Genomic DNA, 17,439 nt, shown 5'->3' on the forward strand with positions numbered 1-17,439 from the left:
TTTCCCTACCTGCTCTATCCCATGCATAATCTTATAAACCTTGATCATGTCACCCCTCAGTCTTCGTTCTTCTTCTTCCTCCTCCTCCTGTTTGATCCTGAGCACTGTTTAGGAACAGAGAGGTGCAAGTCTTGGAATCCTGATGTTATGTCGGTATGACATTTTTATCTCTCTTAAGCCCTGGATGTATTTCCTCTTCTTTGCTTTTCATTGAAAGGAGGAGACCCCTGTCAGTTTCCATGAAGAAAATCTGCTCCAGTCAACAGTGGATCTGTTTTTCGCCGGGACAGAAACAACGTCCACAACTTTACGCTGGGGTTTGCTTTACATGGCCATTTATCCAGAAGTTCAAGGTAGAATTATCATTTTGGGGTTTCTGAATTCCATGATGCAATTGGTATGTCTTACGTTATGATATCTGAAGTGCCCGACTGGCGCTTGTATTCTGGAGCATTTATCCTACATGTGCATTAAAACCACAGTTTATAAAGAAGAGGATTTATTCATAAAGCAAGCGTGTTTTGGTTTAGGGAGGGGACTGTTAGTAATCACATTTTATTCCTGTATCACATGTAGTAATTCCTCATAACCAAGACTGTCTTCTATACCTTTCTGAGGTTCTATGTTTTATTTGTCATGCAGACAGGTGATTTTCACCTGCTTTAGCATGCACAGCGGCATAATTCAGGCTAAGAAAAAGTGGTTTGGGGGTATGTTCGCTTTAGGGAATCTGTTTAGGGAATTATTATAAACACCTTTTGAGGTGCAGATCCCTAAAGCGAACATCAAAGGAAAAAGGATGAGATGGTTAGACAGTGTCATAGATGCAACGAACATGAAATTGAGAGTCCCTTGGACTGCAAGGAGATCAAATCAGTCAATCCTAAAAGAAATCAACCCTGACTGTTCCCTGGAAGGCCAGATAATGAAACTGAAGCTCAAAGACTTTGGCCACCCAATGAGAAGGGAGCACTCACTGGAGAAGAAGACCCCCATGCTGGGAAAGACTGAAGGTCAAAGGAGATGGGGACGGCAAAGGATGAGATGGTTAGACAGTGTCACAGATGCAACGAACATGAAATTGAGCAAACTTCAGAGGACAGCGGAAGACAGGAGGGCCTGGCGGGAGCTGGTCCATGGGGTCGCGAAGAGTCGTGACTGAACAACAACAATTCCCTAACTAAAAGGTGCCAACTCTCTCACAAACTGGAGGAGACACTTCAAAGGCACCATTTGCTATGGGATAATAAAACCTTTGTGCACGTGATGCCATGGGTCAGGGGATCATGGGATGTAGATCTGTTGTCTGTGTATACAAACCCTACACCTGGTTTTTGCATCTCAGTCTGCATCTATGACACTGTCTAACCATCTCATCCTTTGCCGTCCCCGTCTTCTTTGACCTTCAATCTTTCCCAGCATCAGGGTCTTCTCCAGTGAGTGCTCCCTTCTCATTGGGTGGCCAAAGTCTTTGAGCTTCAGTTTCATTATCTGGCCTTCCAGGGAACAGTCAGGGTTGATTTCTTTTAGGATTGACTGATTTGATCTCCTTGCAGTCCGAGGGACTCTCAAGAGTCTTCTCCAGCACCGTAGTTCAAAAGAATCTATTCTTCGGCGCTCGGCCTTCCTTATAGTCCAACTCTCGCAGCCATACATGACTACTGGGAATACCATTGCTTTGACCATGTGGACTTTTGTTGGCAGGGTGATGTCTCTACTTTTTATCATGCTGTTGAGGTTCGCCATCACTTTCCTCCCAAGGAGCAGGCTTCTTTTAATTTCATGGCTGCTGTCACAGTCTGCGGTGATCTGGGATCCTTAAAAGCAAAGAAATCTCTTCTTTCCAATAGAGCAAGATCCATTGATACTCTGAGTAATTTAAATACTTTTGGCTATTTTACAACATATGGCGGCCCCTTGAGACTAGCGAGTAGTGAAGGTGAAGCTGGGCAAGCCAGAGAAGCCAGTCACTGAGGTCAGCCACGGCAGAATGGGTAGAAAATGGCTGCCTTTGCTTGGCGAGCGTCCGTTGAAAGAACCCTCCACGCTGCATGTGGCTGTGTGATTCCTCCTTAATAGCAAGGGACGAATCTTCTGATCCCTCCCAGAGACCCCAGAGGACAGGAGCGCTGTCTCCCCTTTCCCCCTCTACACAGGCTCGTAGCCAGGATTTTGTGACTCGTGGAGGAAATTCTTTTCTGGTGGGGCGGAAGTTCTCAGTGCAAGGGGGGGGGAGCCATTTCGCCAACAGAAAGCTGTGACCAGGATCGATCTCTGAACTGCAAGCCGTGGACCGCTTTAGATGACAGTTCTCAGCTGCTGCAAGTGCATCACTTCTGCCAGCCTAAGCAACGATTCTGAGAACAAGCCGGCAGGTGGGGGTGATGACTTCTACAGTCAAGAGAACCAACTCTTAGGCAGGAAAGCTCTCTTAAAGGAGACCAGTTTCTTGGCACAGAGTTAGAAGGGGTCCAAGAGGTCACCTACTCAAACCCCCTTGCTCAGCACAGGAATTAGTCCACCGCAGCACCCCACTCTGCCTAAAGGAGTGCACACCTTTAAAAAATGTTTTCGAATGATCGAAAAAAGCATTTACAGGCAAAATTCTGGTGGGGCTGTGCCTTTAAGAAGGGCCTGAGCCCTCCCCCCCAAACCCCGCTGTAGTCATGGGCCTGCCTCTACATTCTGTTGCCTGGGAAACACAAGCAAAAACCATCCAAAACAAGGATGAGAACAGCAGCCAGGCCCCGAACTTCTTCAGAAATCAAGACATTTTGGGAATCACTATAACAGAATTCTCACAATTTTTAAGAAGAAGAGGAGGAGGAGGAGGCGGAGATTGGATTTATACCCCGCCCTTCACTACCCAAAGGAGTCTCAGAGCGGCTGACAAACTCCTCTCCCTTCCCCTCCCCACAACAGACACCCTGTGAGGTACAAGAAGAAGAGAAGAGATTGGATTTATCCCCCACCCTTCACTACCCGAAGGAGTCTCAGAGCGGCTTACAATCTCCTTTCCCTTCCCCTCCCCACAACAGACACCCTGTGAGGTAGGTGGGGCTGAGAGAGCTCTGACAGAAACTGCTCTTTTTTGAAGAACAGCTCTTATCAGAACTACGGCTTGCCCATCATTCAGACCTCCCCAAACAAACCATAAACAGCAAATTTAGGATACATTTGTTGGTTAGGGAATCCCAATGCAGTCTCCAGTGTATACTGCTTGTATAGTGTTTGAAAATGGCCCATTCATCATTCTCGATATTGTACTATGTTTGCTGGAAGTAAACGTAAGTGCCTGAGAGTTCAGGGACTGGTTCTCCATCTGCTGACAGCCAGTGTTGTTTTTCTCTCTAGCAAAAGTGCAAGGTGAAATCGACTCTGTGATCGGCCAGACCCGCCAGCCCGCTATGGACGACCGGGAACACATGCCCTATACCAATGCGGTTGTTCACGAAATTCAGAGAAAAGGCAACATTATTCCTTTGAATGCACCACGGATGACGACTCGTGACACCACACTGGCTGGATTTCATTTGCCAAAAGTAAATAAAATATGTTTCTTTCCTATTTCCTTTAAAAAAAGAGAGGAATCTTTTAAGTGAAAGGTCTGAGCATACAGTTTGGTGTAGTGGTTCGGTGGGAGAACAGGGTTTGATTCCCTACTCCTCCACTTGCAGCTGCTGGATGACCTTGGGCAAGCCATAGTTCTGGCACAGCTGTTCTTGAAAAAGAGCAGTTTCTGTCAAGAGCACTCCCAGCCCTGCCTACCTCACAGGGGTATCTGTTGTGGGGAGGAGAAGGGAAAGGAGTTTGTGAGCTGCTCTGAGACTCCCTTGGGTACTGAAGGACGGGGTATAAATCCAATCTCCTCCTCCTCCTCCTCCTCTTCTTCTTTCTTCTTCTTCTTTCTTCTTCTGTTGTACCATATACTTTCAATGGCCGTCAGCAGAGAAGTGTTATTTAGTATTTAGTGTGGACCTGCCCCTCCAAAGGAAGTTTAGAAAACTTATTGAGGGCCAAAAGTTAAAAACATAAGTAAGTATAGATAAAAGAGTGTTTATTACAGAGACGTATAAAAACCTTGCAAGGGCCCAAATAAAGCCTCACAAAGTGTTCTAAGTGACGAATGCACAAAAAAGGACGGTGTATGACCTGACGCGTTTCGGCTCACAAGAGCCTTCTTCAGAGGTCAAATAGTACAAAGTATAAAATACACCAAGCAACAAAGTCCCTGTAACACATGTAAGGCAATAAACAATTAATAAAATAGGACCAAAAATGGAATGTTCCATATACTCCCTCTAAGCTGTGGAGTCTTGTGAGCAAACATTCTGCTTTGTGAGCGACTGGCGTTAAAGTTGTGAGCGAGCGATTTGGCTGCTGCATAGCTTTGTTTGCTCTGGAGCCCTCCTTCCTGAGCTAAGGCAAAAATGTGTGAGCCGGAGGCTAACGAACTGTGAGCTAGCTCACACTAACCTGGCTTAGAGGGAACGCTGGTTCCAATATGGACTTAAATGACATAACAAAAGATTTCTATTAGGGGGCCACAAATCTATCTGGCCTTGTGTCAGAAGTAGTTGCATACACTGGAGATAATATCAGTACCAATATGAACCTTCCAGTTTAGATCCTAAAAGTGCAAGTAAAAATGCCTTATCAGGGACAATCTGAAGAAGGCTAAACTTCCTTTGGAGGTTTATGCTTGGTTGGTTTAGTTCCCCCCCAGGGGTCAGTTCCTCCCGGAGCAGAACTCCGGCATTAAAGAGCCCAAGGGGCGGGCACATGCAACAAGCCCCACCCCCTGCTCCCAGCAGCCCTCAGTCCGAGCAAGAAGCAGTCAGGTACGTTGCAGAGCTCCCCCCGGCTCCCCGGTCCAAAACAGTCCAGTGGCACCTTTAAGACCAAGTTTTATTCAGGTACAAGCTCTCCCTCCTCTGCGAGATCTGCACATCCCCCCCCCCAATAGCTAGCCATCCAAAACAGTCCAGTGGAGCCTGAGTGGTGGGTGTTGCCTTCTGACTCACTTCCGGTGATGTCAGGGGGTGTGGCCTATGCAAATAAGTTATGCTAATGAGTGATGGTAATGAGCTCCTGCACCTCTTTTTCTACGAAATGACCTCTGCCGGTGGCTAATATCCGTGGGAGACTTTGCCTTTCCTTGCAGAGCGTTGCTTGCATGGGTCACCTGCAGCTACTGTTCCTGCAAGCATTTACCGGCATATCGTAGTCTGGAGACAGCTGGCTCTGATCTGTCCGATGCTGGTGGGTTCCGGGAGTCTGACCTTTTGGTTCCTTCCGGTTCCCTGACAAAAGGAGAACTGAGACTGGGTCTCAATTTCAGCTGGTCTGAAACCTCCCAGTGGCTTTGATATCCAGTACCGGCCATAGGAGCTGCGGTGGCTCAAGTGGTTAAGACGCTGAACTGCAGGCTGTGGAAGGTCAGTAGTTCAGCAGTTCGAGACCCGAGTGTGCCGCATGATGGAGTGAGCTCCCGTCTCTAGTTCCAGCTCCTGCCAACCTAGCAGTTTGAAAGCAAGAAATTGCAAGTAGATAAATAGGTACCGCTTCGGTGGGAAGGTAACAGCAGTTCCATGCACCTTGGTGTTTAGTCATGCCGGCCATATGACCACGGAAACGTCTTCGGACAGCGCTGGCTCTTCGGCTTTGAAACGGAGATGAGCACCACAACCCTAGAGTCGGACTTGACTGGCTTTCGAGCAAGGGAACCTTTACCTTTACCGGCCATTTCAAAAACGTTTTCCCAACCCTCCTCACTTTGAACGTACAAATATGGAGAGTGGGAGACAGAACTATTGCAAATAAGTAATACATAAATGCTGAATCTTAATAGTTCCACATTTCGAGAATGTTTGGAAATGGGAACCCACGTTTCGGGCACACACAATTCCATGGATATCTTGATAAACAGAAGGAGGGCAGGAAGGGTCACCTCAGTGCTTAGTTCTTGTGGCCCTTTCTTACACGGCCAGGGAAATGCCGATTGCCACTTTGGGGTCAGGAAGCCATTTTTCTCCAGGCCAGTTTGGCTGGAGATCCTGGAGGATTTTTTTGTGTGGTCATCTTCTGGGTGTGGAACAACGGTCCCTGGGGGTGTGGTGGGGGAGGTTTTTGTGAATTTCCTGCCTTGTGCAGGGGGTTGGACTAGATGACCCTTGTGTAGCTCTATGATTCTGTGAGAGAATCTGAATTCAGCCGCAATACAGCCTTGTTCAATATGCCAGGGCTAAATAATAATGTAGACATCAAAGATCATTACACTAAGTGCGCCGTTGATGTTTTAATCCATTTTCTGCTTTGCACTGCTTCCTCTTTTTCAGGGAACTATTTTCATCCCCTCCTTGACATCGGTGCTGTTCGATAAGGAGGAGTGGGAAACTCCCGATGCCTTTAATCCTGGACATTTCTTGGAAAATGGTCAGTTCAAGAAGAGAGAAGCCTTCCTGCCCTTCTCTGCAGGTAACGGTTGATCAAATGCTTACAAGTATTCAGAGGTCATTTCGGGGGGGGGAGATCGCGGGGGATCGCAGTTCCCCCGGGTGAGGTGCAGGGGGGCGGGGCACATGACGAAGCCCCGCCCCCTGCTTCCGGCCGCCCCGCTTCCGGCCCTCATTCAGCTAGGAGGAGGCAGGAGAAGAGGGGGTGTAAATTGCTTCCTCCCCGCCTCTCCCCACCCCTGCCTGCCTGGGGCCAGGGAGGGCCTTGGCGAGGCTTCCTCGCACTCCCGCTGGCCTTGCAGGTCCACCGCCGGGCCCCTGATGTCAGGGTGTGTGGCATATGCTAATGAGTTATGCTAATGAGTTCCCCTAGCTCTTTTTCTACGAAATGACCCCTGCAAGTATTACCTGGGACACTTCGCAGAGTTCCAGGTCCAGCCCTTGCTTCAGATATGCTTGCTGGGTAATTGATTACAGAACTGTTGTAGCTTTTCCTGTTTTCCAGTAATTACAGTCAGGGTTGCCCAGAGCCACCATTTGTCAGGTCCTGAATGGAACTCACTCCAACAACACTCACTTTGCAGTGATTTGTTTTATTGGGAGGTAAAGAGATTTCAAGCATAGATGACTCTGTGTCAAAACTGGCTCCCTTGGCGCTAGTTCCCCTGTTATACATAGTACAAACGATTTTATTACTTTTTATTTATTTATTTATTTATTATTTTAGATTTATATCCCACCTCCCCCCCCCAGTGTCCAGTCCAATTTTTTGTTGTTGTTCAGTCGCACAGTCGAGTCCGACTCTTCCATCCTTTGCCGTCCCCGTCTTCTTTGACCTTCAATCTTTCCAAGCATCAGGGTCTTCTCCAGTGAGTGCTCCCTTCTCATTTGGTGGCCAAAGTATTTGAGCTTCAGTTTCATTATCTGGCCTTCCAGGGAACAGTCAGGGTTGATTTCTTTTAGGATTGACTGATTTGATCTTTTTGCAGTCCAAGGGACTCTCAAGAGTCTTCTCCAGCACCATAGTTCAAAAGAATCTATTCTTCGGCGCTCGGCCTTCCTTATAGTCCAACTCTCGCAGCCATACATGACTACTGGGAATACCATTGCTTGGACCATGCGTATTTTTGTTGGCAGGGTGATGTCTCTACTTTTTATCATGCTGTTTAGGTTCGCCATCGCTTTCCTCCCAAGGAGCAGGCGTCTTTTAATTTCATGGCTGCAGTCACAGTCTGTGGTGATCTGGGATCCCAGGAACGTGAAGTCTGTCACTACTTCCACAGCTTCCCCTTCTATTTGCCAAGGAGTGATGGGGCCGGATGCCATGATCTTAGTTTTTTTGATGTTGAGCTTCAAGCCCACTTTTGCGCTCTCCTCCTTTACCCTAATCAAGAGGCTCTTTAGGTCCTCTTCACTTTCTGCCATTAGAGTGGTATCGTCTGCATATCTGAGGTTGTTGATCTTTTCCCCAGCAATCTTAATTCCTGCTTGTGATTCATCCAGGCCAGCATTTCGCATGATGTACTCTGCATATATATTAAATAAGCAAGGTGACAATATACATCCTTGTTGTACTCCTTTTCCTATGCTAAACCAATCAGTTGTTCCATATCCGGTTCTAACTGTTGCTTCTTGACCCTTAAACAGGTTTCTCAAGAGAGATGTGAGGTGGTCTGGTACTCCCATCTCTTTAAGGACCTGCCATAGTTTGTTGTGATCCACACAGTCAAAGGCTTTAGCATAGTCAATGAAGCAGAAGTAGATGTTTTTCTGGTACTCTCTTGCTTTTTCCATAATCCAGCGAATGTTGGCAATTTGATCTCTAGTTCCTCTACCTCTTCGAAACCCAGCTTGTACTTCTGGCAGTTCTCTATCCATATACTGTTGAAGCCTAGCTTGTAGGATCTTGAGCATGACCTTGCTAGAATCTACAGTGTCTCCAGCCCTCCTCCAGCACCTGCAAGCCTACAGTTACATTATCTAGTAGCATCTGGTACTCAAGGTCAAGCACGCATACTTCCCACCACGGGGAGGCCCCGCATGGATGCAGTTACAAGCTAGCACAACTCTTAGCAAAGCAGTTTCATGTACTGGCGTAGTGGTTAAGTGCAGGGACTCTACTCTGGGTGAACCGGATTTGATTCCCCACTCCTCCACTTGCACCTGCTGGATGACCTTGGGCAAGCCATAGTTCTGTCAGAGCTGTTCCTGAAAAAGAGCAGTTTCTCTCAGAGCTCTCTCAGTTCCACCTACCTCACAGGGTGTCTGTTGTGGGGAGGGGAAGGGAAAGGAGTTTGTAATCCACTCTTGAGCCTCCTTTGGATAGTGAAGGGTGGGGTATAAATCCATTCTCCTCCTCCTCCTCCTCCTCCTCTTCTTCTTCTTCCTCCCCCCTAATTCTCAGCAGAAAGAGACAGAGTAATGAGCATTGTTATAGATACCAAGTACAGACAGTGAGCAAAATACATGACAAACGAGGCCCGAGTTTGACACCATTGGCCCCTGAACCAGGATTTCACCTGTGCCTCAATATGGCCCTGATACACGTGTATAGTTTTATGTGTCTAGTGTTATGTATGTGTACCAAAGTAGGACACATCTGATGTAGAGGGCTGTAGTTCACACAATTTCGTATCACAATAAATTTTTACTAAGTATATCAGTAAGAACACTATTTTGGTTTACCCTTGTACCTTTATAGAGCAAAAAAGCTGGGGCAGATTGATTATGTACTGAAGCTGGATGCGACGTACTGGGGTTGCCAGGATTGATTGTGCTGACATGTTTTCTAAAAAGATTACATCATTTGTCATATAGCGTGAAGCTTCATTGCCTACAGCAGCAAAACAGCATTTACAAAGGGATATTAGATGTCCCACCGAATACAACGACCAACTGCCTGAACAGTGTTTAAAATGTAATTAAATCTAAGGTAAAGGTAAAGGTTTCCTTGCTCGAAAGCCAGTCGAATCCGACTCTGGGGTTGCGGTGCTCATCTCTGTTTCAAAGCCGAAGAGCCAGCGCTGTCTGAAGACGTTTCCGTGGTCATGTGGCCGGCATGACTAAACACCAAGGCACACGGAACGCTGTTACCTTCCCACCGAAGTGGTACCTATTTATCTACTTGCAATTTCTTGCTTTCGAACTGCTAGGTTGGCAGGAGCTGGAACTAGAGACGGGAGCTCACCCCGTCATGTGGCAGCCCGTGTCTCGAACTGCTGAATTACCGACCTTCCACAGCCAGCAGTTCAGCGTCTTAACCACTTGAGCCACCGCAGCTCCTTAATTAAATCTAATGGAGGTCTATATGTGTAATCACACAGAGAGATTAATATTCCATTACCATGTGAGTAAAAGGGGGGGTTGGATTGATACCCCGCCCTTCACTACCCAAAGGAGTCTCAGAGCGGCTCACAATCCCCTTTCCCTTCCCCTCCCCACAACAGACACCCTGTGAGGTAGGTGGAACTGAGAGAGCTCTGAGAGAAACTGCTCTTTTTCAGGAACAGCTCTGACAGAACTATGGCTTGCCCAAGGTCATCCAGCAGGTGCAAGTGGAGGAGTGGGGAATCAAATCCGGTTCACCCAGAGTAGAGTCCATACTGAGAGAGCTCTGAGAGAAACTGCGCCTGAGAGAACAGCTCTGAAAGAACTTGTGACCAGTATTCCCTCTAAGGTGAGTTAGTGTGAGCTAGCTCACAGTTTTTTAGCCTCCAGCTCACACATTTCTGTCTTAGCTCAGGAAGGATGGCTCCAGAGCAAACTAATTTATGCAGTAGCCAAATCGCTCGCTCACAACTTTCATGCTGGTAGCTCACAAAGGAGAATTTTTGCTCCCAACACTCCACAGCTTAGAGGGAGCATTGCTTGTGACTGACCCAAGGTCACCCAGCTGGCTGCATGTGGAGGAGTGGGGAATCGAACCCGGTTCTCCCAGATTAGAGTCCGCGCTCTTAACCACTACACCGAACTGGCTCTCATGGGCAAATATTTACACACTCACACCCCCGTGCTTCTGTTCATAACATTAACAAGGCTTTGCTGGTAGTCTGCCATTAATTCTTGCCAACAAGGGATGAGAAGGAGTTGAGACCAATGCTCCCTCTAAGCTGTGGAGTCTTGTGAGCAAAAATACTACTTTGTAAGCTACTCGCATTAGAGTTGTGAGCAAGCAATTTGGCTACTGCATAAATTAGCTTTCTCTGGAGCCCTCCTTCCTGAGCTAAGACAAAAATGTGTGAGCCGGAGGCTAAAAAACTGTGAGCTAGCTCACACTAACTCAGCTTAGAGGGAACACTGGTTGAGACCAGAACTGCCATGTAAAGGGTGGGATTGGAAGGGGGGGGAGAGAAATAAAGACATATCATGAAATAAAGAGAGCAAAATGGAGAAAAGTGTGGAAAAGAGGAAGAGAGATTAGAAAAGAGGAAAGGTTTTATTTATTTATTTATTAGATTTATATCCCGCCCTCCCCAAATGGGGTCAGGGCGGCTAACTACTGCCATAACAAACAATTAAAACAGCATCAAAACAATCAATAAATAAATTGCGGTGCTCTTGATGTTAAATCTCATTACTCCAAGATGGAGTAATATTTATTTTTGTATTATTTGTTTAATGGAATCTTATGTGAGTAGGGTTGCCAAGTCGACTTACCTTCAAAGCGGGTGGATTCCTGGCTCCGCCGAGAGTTTCCCTGCGTGCGCACTTTGCACGCGCGCCCTGCACGACAACGTCACCAGAAGTGACGTCATTGCGCCGCCCACATTGGGGGCGAGGCACCGTGACTCGAGGGAAAACCATAGAGTGTAACCCGCGATTCACAGAGTGTCTCCCACACACAACGTGGCCAGTGTGATGATGTCACCTCCGGGTGACACCATCACGCTGGGGACGCCCTCAGGCAGGGGGTGGAGTTCCCCATGGGGCCTGATCCGCCGACGGCGGGTTAACGGGTCTCCCAGGGGGGAATTTACCCACCTCCAGCGGGGGCTTGGCAAGCCTATATGTGAGCCGCCCTGAGCCTGCTTTGGCGGGGAGCGCGGGGTATAAATTAAATGAACAAATTAATCAAATAAATTAAAATAAAATAAGTTTTCTTTTGTCGTCTACCAGGAAAGCGCGTCTGTCTTGGAGAGCAGCTGGCCAGGACGGAGCTCTTCCTTTTCTTCACGGCCCTCCTCCAGAAGTTCACTTTCCGGGCTCCGAAGGGCGTGACCTTAAGCCTCGACTTCAAAGCGGGAATGACTCTGTCCCCCCACCCTTACCGCATCTGCGCACTCCCTCGTTGACAGAAGCAATTTCTGGTACGGCTCTCCATAGAATTGATTTTTACTGACAGTGTTCCCTGAAATTAAGGTGGGTCGCCGTGCTGACCTGAAACGACAGGAAAAAACAACAACCACCATGAGTCCAGCGGGCACCTTTAAGACCGAAAAAGTCTAATTCTGGGTATAAGTGTTTTTGTGCACGCGTACTTCTTCTGACACATCGAAGCAGACTTCTTCAAGCATTACACATAGCTAGCAGGCCCATAGCTTCAGTGGGGCATCTCGGGGTCGGCCCCCCCGACTTACAGCCCGGGCCTCACGATTTCCCATCCAGCCGGTTTGTTTTATTTCATTTTTCACATGCACCACAGCTGCGCTGCCCTGAGCCATCGCCCTGCCCTACTTGCCCAAGGCGCCCTTGCCTCTCTCTCTCTCTCTCTTGGCACTTTTAAGAAGAAGAGAGAAGAAGAGATTGGATTTATACCCCGCCCTTCACTCGGAGTCTCAGAGCGGCTTACAAACTCCTTTCCCTTCCCCTCCCCACAACAGACACCCTGTGAGGTGGGTGGGGCTGAGAGAGCTCTGACAGAAACTGCTCTTTTTTCAAGAACAGCTCTTATCAGAACTACGACTTGCCCAAGGTCATCCAGCCAGTGCAAGTGGAGGAGTGGGGAATCAAACCCAGTTCTCCCAGATTAGAGTCTGCGCACTTAACCACGACACCAAACTGGGTATGAACATAAGAGAAGCCAATGTTGGATCAGGCCAATGGCCCATCCAGTCAAACACTCTGTCACACAGTGGCCAGAAATACCAGGGGCCATCAGGAGGTCCAGCAGTGAGGCCAGGACACTAGAAGCCCTCCCACTGTTGCCCCCCCTCCGAGCACCAACAATACAGAGCATCACTTGCCCCAGACCAAGAGTTCCTATCTATACCTTGTGGCTACTAGCCACTGATGGACCTCTGTTCCATATGTTGATCCAATTCCCTCTTGAAGCCGTCCATGCTTGTAGCCGCCATCACCTCCTGTGGCAGTGAATTCCGTGTGTTAATCAAACTTTGGGTGAAGAAGGACTTCGTTTTATGTGTTCTAACTTGACTGCTCAGGAGTTTCATGGAGTGCCCACGAGTTCTTGTATTGTGAGAAAGGGAGAAGAAGAAGAAGAGAAGAGATTGGATTTCTGAAGTCTCAGAGCGACTTACAAACTCCGTTCCCCTCCCCTCCCCACAACAGACACCCTGTGAGGTAGGCGGGGCTGAGAGAGCTCTTTCAAGAATTGCCCTTTCAAGGACAGCTCTTGTCAGAACTGTGGCTTGCCCAAGGTCACCCCAGCAGCTGCATGTGGAGGAGTGGGGAATCAAACCCGGCTCTCCCAGATTAGAGTCCACTCACTTAACCACTACACCAAACTGGCTGTCCACCAAACTGGGTCTCTTGTAGCTATACAAATTAGCATACAGTTTGCAACTCTTGTACCGGTCCCCCAGCGCCTGGTGCCTCACCGTCCAGACCCGAGCGCTGGATGCCACTTTCGATGGCAACCTAGAAAAGCTGGCTTTCTTCCTGCTGCAGGTGAGCAAGTTCCTACAGGATCAGGGACCCATGCTCGCTTCGGAGGAGCACCGGGTGGATTACATCAGCTCGCGTCTGAGAGAACAAGTGGGCAATTGCTCCATCTCACAAACAGATGTGAGAACTAAGTTTGTGGCCAGTGGCACCTTTAAGACCAACAAAGTATAATTCTGGGTATAAGCGAGAACTGAGTGACTTTGCACGTATAGTGAGATAAGAACCCGATATCTCCGTTAAGCCCTTTGGGTTCCATTGTCCTGAGTGTTGTAATAACTTGTTTGCACATATAGTGAGATAAGAACCCGATATCTCCATTAAGCCCTTTGGGTTCCATTGTCTTGAGTGTTGTAATAACTTGTAATTCAGCAATCTCCCATTCCAGTCTGTTTCTGAAATTCCTTTGCTATAGAACAGCTACTTTGAGCCCCCCCCCCCCAGTGCCCTGGGAGGTTGAAATGTTGTCCACAATAACAGAACACCACTAGTGGTCACTTATACCGCTCAACTCAAAGCAGTTCAACACCTTCTGAATATGATCTAATAGCAAAGATTATGGAAAGAGTGGAAATCGATAAATTGGCCTCAATGCTAAAAGGGCAAATGGAAGAAGACTTCGTTGAACTATGGACTCCCATTTTATAATTGGTTAAGAGAGAAATATAAAGGTATGAACTTTCTAATATTATAACATTAAGAAGACTTTATGAACTTTTAGACCTTGCAGTTTATCTGTGTGTAACGTGAAATGACAAGCAGAGGAAAGTTACATGCAGAAAACCATCACTTTTGTTCTTTCCCCTGCCCCTTCCCCATCCTTGTGTATTTTAAAAAACTTAATAAAAATTTATTCATTAAAAAAAAACCCAGTTCAATACATCATCAGCGACTTATCACTTCTACTGGATAGTTACAGTTCTCTTTCACAAGTACATAAGAACATAAGCGAAGCCAATGTTGGATCAGGCCAATGACCCATCCAGTCCAACACTCTGTCACGCAGTGGCCAAAAAGACCAGGTGCCATCAGGAGGTCCAGCAGTGGGGCCAGGACACCAGAAGCCCCCCCCCCACCGTTGCCCCCCCTCCAAACACCAAGAAGACAGAGCATCACTTGCCCCGGAGTCCCTATCTATACCTTGTGGCTCATAGCCACTGATGGACCTCTGCTCCATATGTTTATCCAATTCCCTCTTGAAGCCATCCATGCTTGTAGCTGCCACCACCTCCTGTGGCAGTGAATTCCACATGTTAATCACTCTTTGGGTGAAGAAGGACTTCGTTTTATCTGTTCTAACCTGACTGCTCAGCAATTTCATGGAGTGCCCACGAGTTCTTGTATGGTGAGAAAGGGAGAAAAGGACTTCTTTCTCGACCTGCACCATCCCATGCATAATCTTATAAACCTCGATCATGCCACCCCTCAGCCATCGTTTCTCCAAACTAAAGAGCCCCAAGCATTTTAACCTCTCTTCATAGGGTAGGTAATTCCTACAAAGTACTTATTTTGTATAGCCCCCTTAAGGACAGGAAAACTATACACTCAAAGAGAACTCAGCCTTCTACTTAGAAAGGGGATGCAGGCAGATTGTCAGTCATCTACAAGTGTGGATTGCCCGGCGTTGGGGACATGTGCCCCTTCACCTATGCTGGTGGCTGCCATGGACGATTCTCTAGAGAAGAGATCATGTCTGTCCATCCCTCTATGAACAATGGTTTTTATTATTCCTGTTCAACTCTTACTGTATACTTTATTTACTGTAACATAGGGCTATCTTGGGGCAGGAACGCACAGGAACGGAGTTCCGGCTGGCTTCCGAGCCCGCCCCTCCCCTCCCCGCCCCTTTCTCGCCAAAAGCCCTGCTGTTGTGGTATATGAGAGTATAGATTTTGCGTCAAAAATTGCTTCTCTCACAATTCCGAATTTTGCCACTACATGCCTCTGCTGTGCTTCCCCACTAATAGGTCACTGCAATGCCTTGCTTCTCAATGCTCGCTGACTGAGACCTCTGATTTGAGAAAAGACTGAGCTTCGGGTCCCGTTCAGCTGTGGGACGTTTGCCACATACGTTTCCCCTCATTTTGAGGCTTGGTTTCAGTGTCCTAAGTGTTGGAAATGTATGTGTTTATGAGGTCTGACAATCCAGGCATTATAGGGTTAACTTGTTTACCTTATATTGCTATTGTTTAGACTGACCTGGAAGGGATACCTGGCAGTAAGCCAATGGTGAATTAGGCCGGGAAAAGTAGCTTCTATTGTGATACAGATTGGTTGTTTGTTTCAGGTGACTTCCTTTCTAGGGGTCGAGAAGAAGGACAGATTCTCCATTATCTCTGTGTTAGTGTTGACTGTAGACAGCTTAGAAAATGTAGCTGTTAAGAGTTCTGTTTATTTGTAGTAATCCCGTGTACCTTTTACCCTTAGAAATAAAGGTTTTTAAAAGCAAAGAAATCTCTTATTTCCAATAGAGCAAGATCCATTGATAGTCTGAGTATTAAACACTTTTGACTATTTTACAACACTAAGCAGGTAGACGAAGCAGGGGTGTGGCCTAATATGCTAATGAGCTTGTGCTGTTGGGTGTGGCCTATTATGCTAATGAGTCCCTGCTGGGCTTTTTCTACCCAAAAAGCCCTGCAGTGTAACATATACAATACGATGATCTAAAGTAGAGCAGCACATCAGTAAAACATGGCCACCCTCTGAAAATATCCAACATGATGTAACTGATTTATAAGAATATTTTTACCGCCTCAGGCTTGAGCCATTTTGGATCCCCCCGCCCCGGGCCAGCCAAATCTCTCTGGCCTTATTGCGGTTAAAGTTTACGGTATTTATTGACTATTATTACTTCGTTATTTATTACAGTCTTGTTACCCTTCAAGGCGGCCATTTTCCCCTAGGGGAGCTGATCTGTGTCAGGTGGAGATTAATTGTAAAAGCGGGAGATCCCCGGGCCCCACCTGGAGGCTGGCAACCCTACCAGGTCCCCTCTGTCCACTGGCGGGGGGGATGGGGCAAGTCATGGATGCAGAATCTCCGGCGTAAAAGACATGCGCCTCCCTCCCTCACGGCCCCCGTCCAGCAGCTCCCATCTGAGGGACATCTTGCCTCTTCACACTTTAGGAGTACCAACCAGCGCCACCCGGTGGATCTTTAGTGGAGTATTAGAGGAGCAACGGTTGGAAATGTCTGCATGTGCTTTAGAACAGAATGACACCAGAGGAAGGAATTGTAGCGGCAGCAGGGGTCATTTCCAGTGGGAGTGCACAGGAGCGGAGCCCCGGCAGTAAAGAGCCCAGGGGCGGGCACATGCAACAAGCCCCGCCCCCTGCTCCCAGCAGCCCTCAGTCAGGCCAGGAGGAGCAAGAAGCAGACAGGTAAGTTGCAGAGCCCCCCCCGGCCCGCCTTCAGGTACGAGCTCTCCCTCCTCTGTGAGGAAAGTTCTGCACGTTCCCCCACCCACCCAATAGCTAGCAATCCAAAACAGTCCAGTGGAGCCTGAGCGGTGGGTGTTGCCTTCTGACACACTTACGGTGATCTCAGGGTGTGTGTCATATGCAAATAAGTTATGCTAATGTTATGCTAATGAGCTCCTGCACCTCTTTTTCTACGAAATGACCCCTGAGCGGCAGAGAACCACATTCGTTTAGCGTGGTGAGGGACCGCAGTGACACTGGTGTGGCCACCAGAGGGCCATAAAACAATGCAGCCAGTTGGATTTAACTGCAGTGCCATGACGAATGCCAATGCAGACAGCTTTCTTGGAGAACGGGTGCCACACCGGCAGGAAAGACAAATGCAGATTTGAACCTAAGACCTGGCTATTGAAAAGGCACACAGATCTCTGGGTCAGATCCGGAATGCGGAAGCCCACGCGAAGGCCATCATCTTCTGCCCCTGAACTCTGCTTCTAAAGAAGATCTTCTTACGTGAGCTATAGAGATCGGTCAGCTGGTGCGGGGCCCAGATTAAATTAAGATTTCCCTCTTCAATGACTTCCCCCAAGAAACTGTGGGCCTCTGTAAAAGACTCCTGCACGCCAGGGCTCTAGCCCGGGGGGAGGGCTCTAGAACAGGGGTGTCAAACATGCGGCCCGGGGGGCGGATCAGGCCCGCAGTGGAACTGGCTGTCTTCTGCT

The 17,439-nt window shown here is 47.9% G+C and overlaps 1 protein-coding gene across 2 annotated transcripts in view; it reads left to right on the forward strand.

Moving 5' to 3' along the window:
• LOC107111277 (cytochrome P450 2J2) overlaps positions 1–13,465 on the forward strand; it is a 27,070-nt gene extending 13,605 nt beyond the window's left edge. Inside the window, exons 6-10 of one of the 2 annotated variants that reach the window (XM_015412224.1) lie at positions 218–353; positions 3,355–3,542; positions 6,339–6,477; positions 11,571–11,761; positions 13,302–13,465. In XM_015412224.1, coding sequence (XP_015267710.1) covers positions 218–353; positions 3,355–3,542; positions 6,339–6,477; positions 11,571–11,746 — 639 coding nt within the window. In that variant the 3' untranslated portion in view covers positions 11,747–11,761; positions 13,302–13,465. Of the gene's footprint in view, positions 1–217; positions 354–3,354; positions 3,543–6,338; positions 6,478–11,570; positions 12,157–13,301 lie in introns of those variants that run through there. The other variant, XM_015412223.1, reaches the window with a different exon arrangement.
• The last annotated feature ends 3,974 nt before the right edge of the window (positions 13,466–17,439 follow it).

Source organism: Gekko japonicus, unplaced genomic scaffold (genome assembly GCF_001447785.1).
Source record: "Gekko japonicus isolate JY-2015 unplaced genomic scaffold, Gekko_japonicus_V1.1 scaffold2619, whole genome shotgun sequence".
Lineage (NCBI taxonomy): Eukaryota > Metazoa > Chordata > Lepidosauria > Squamata > Gekkonidae > Gekko > Gekko japonicus.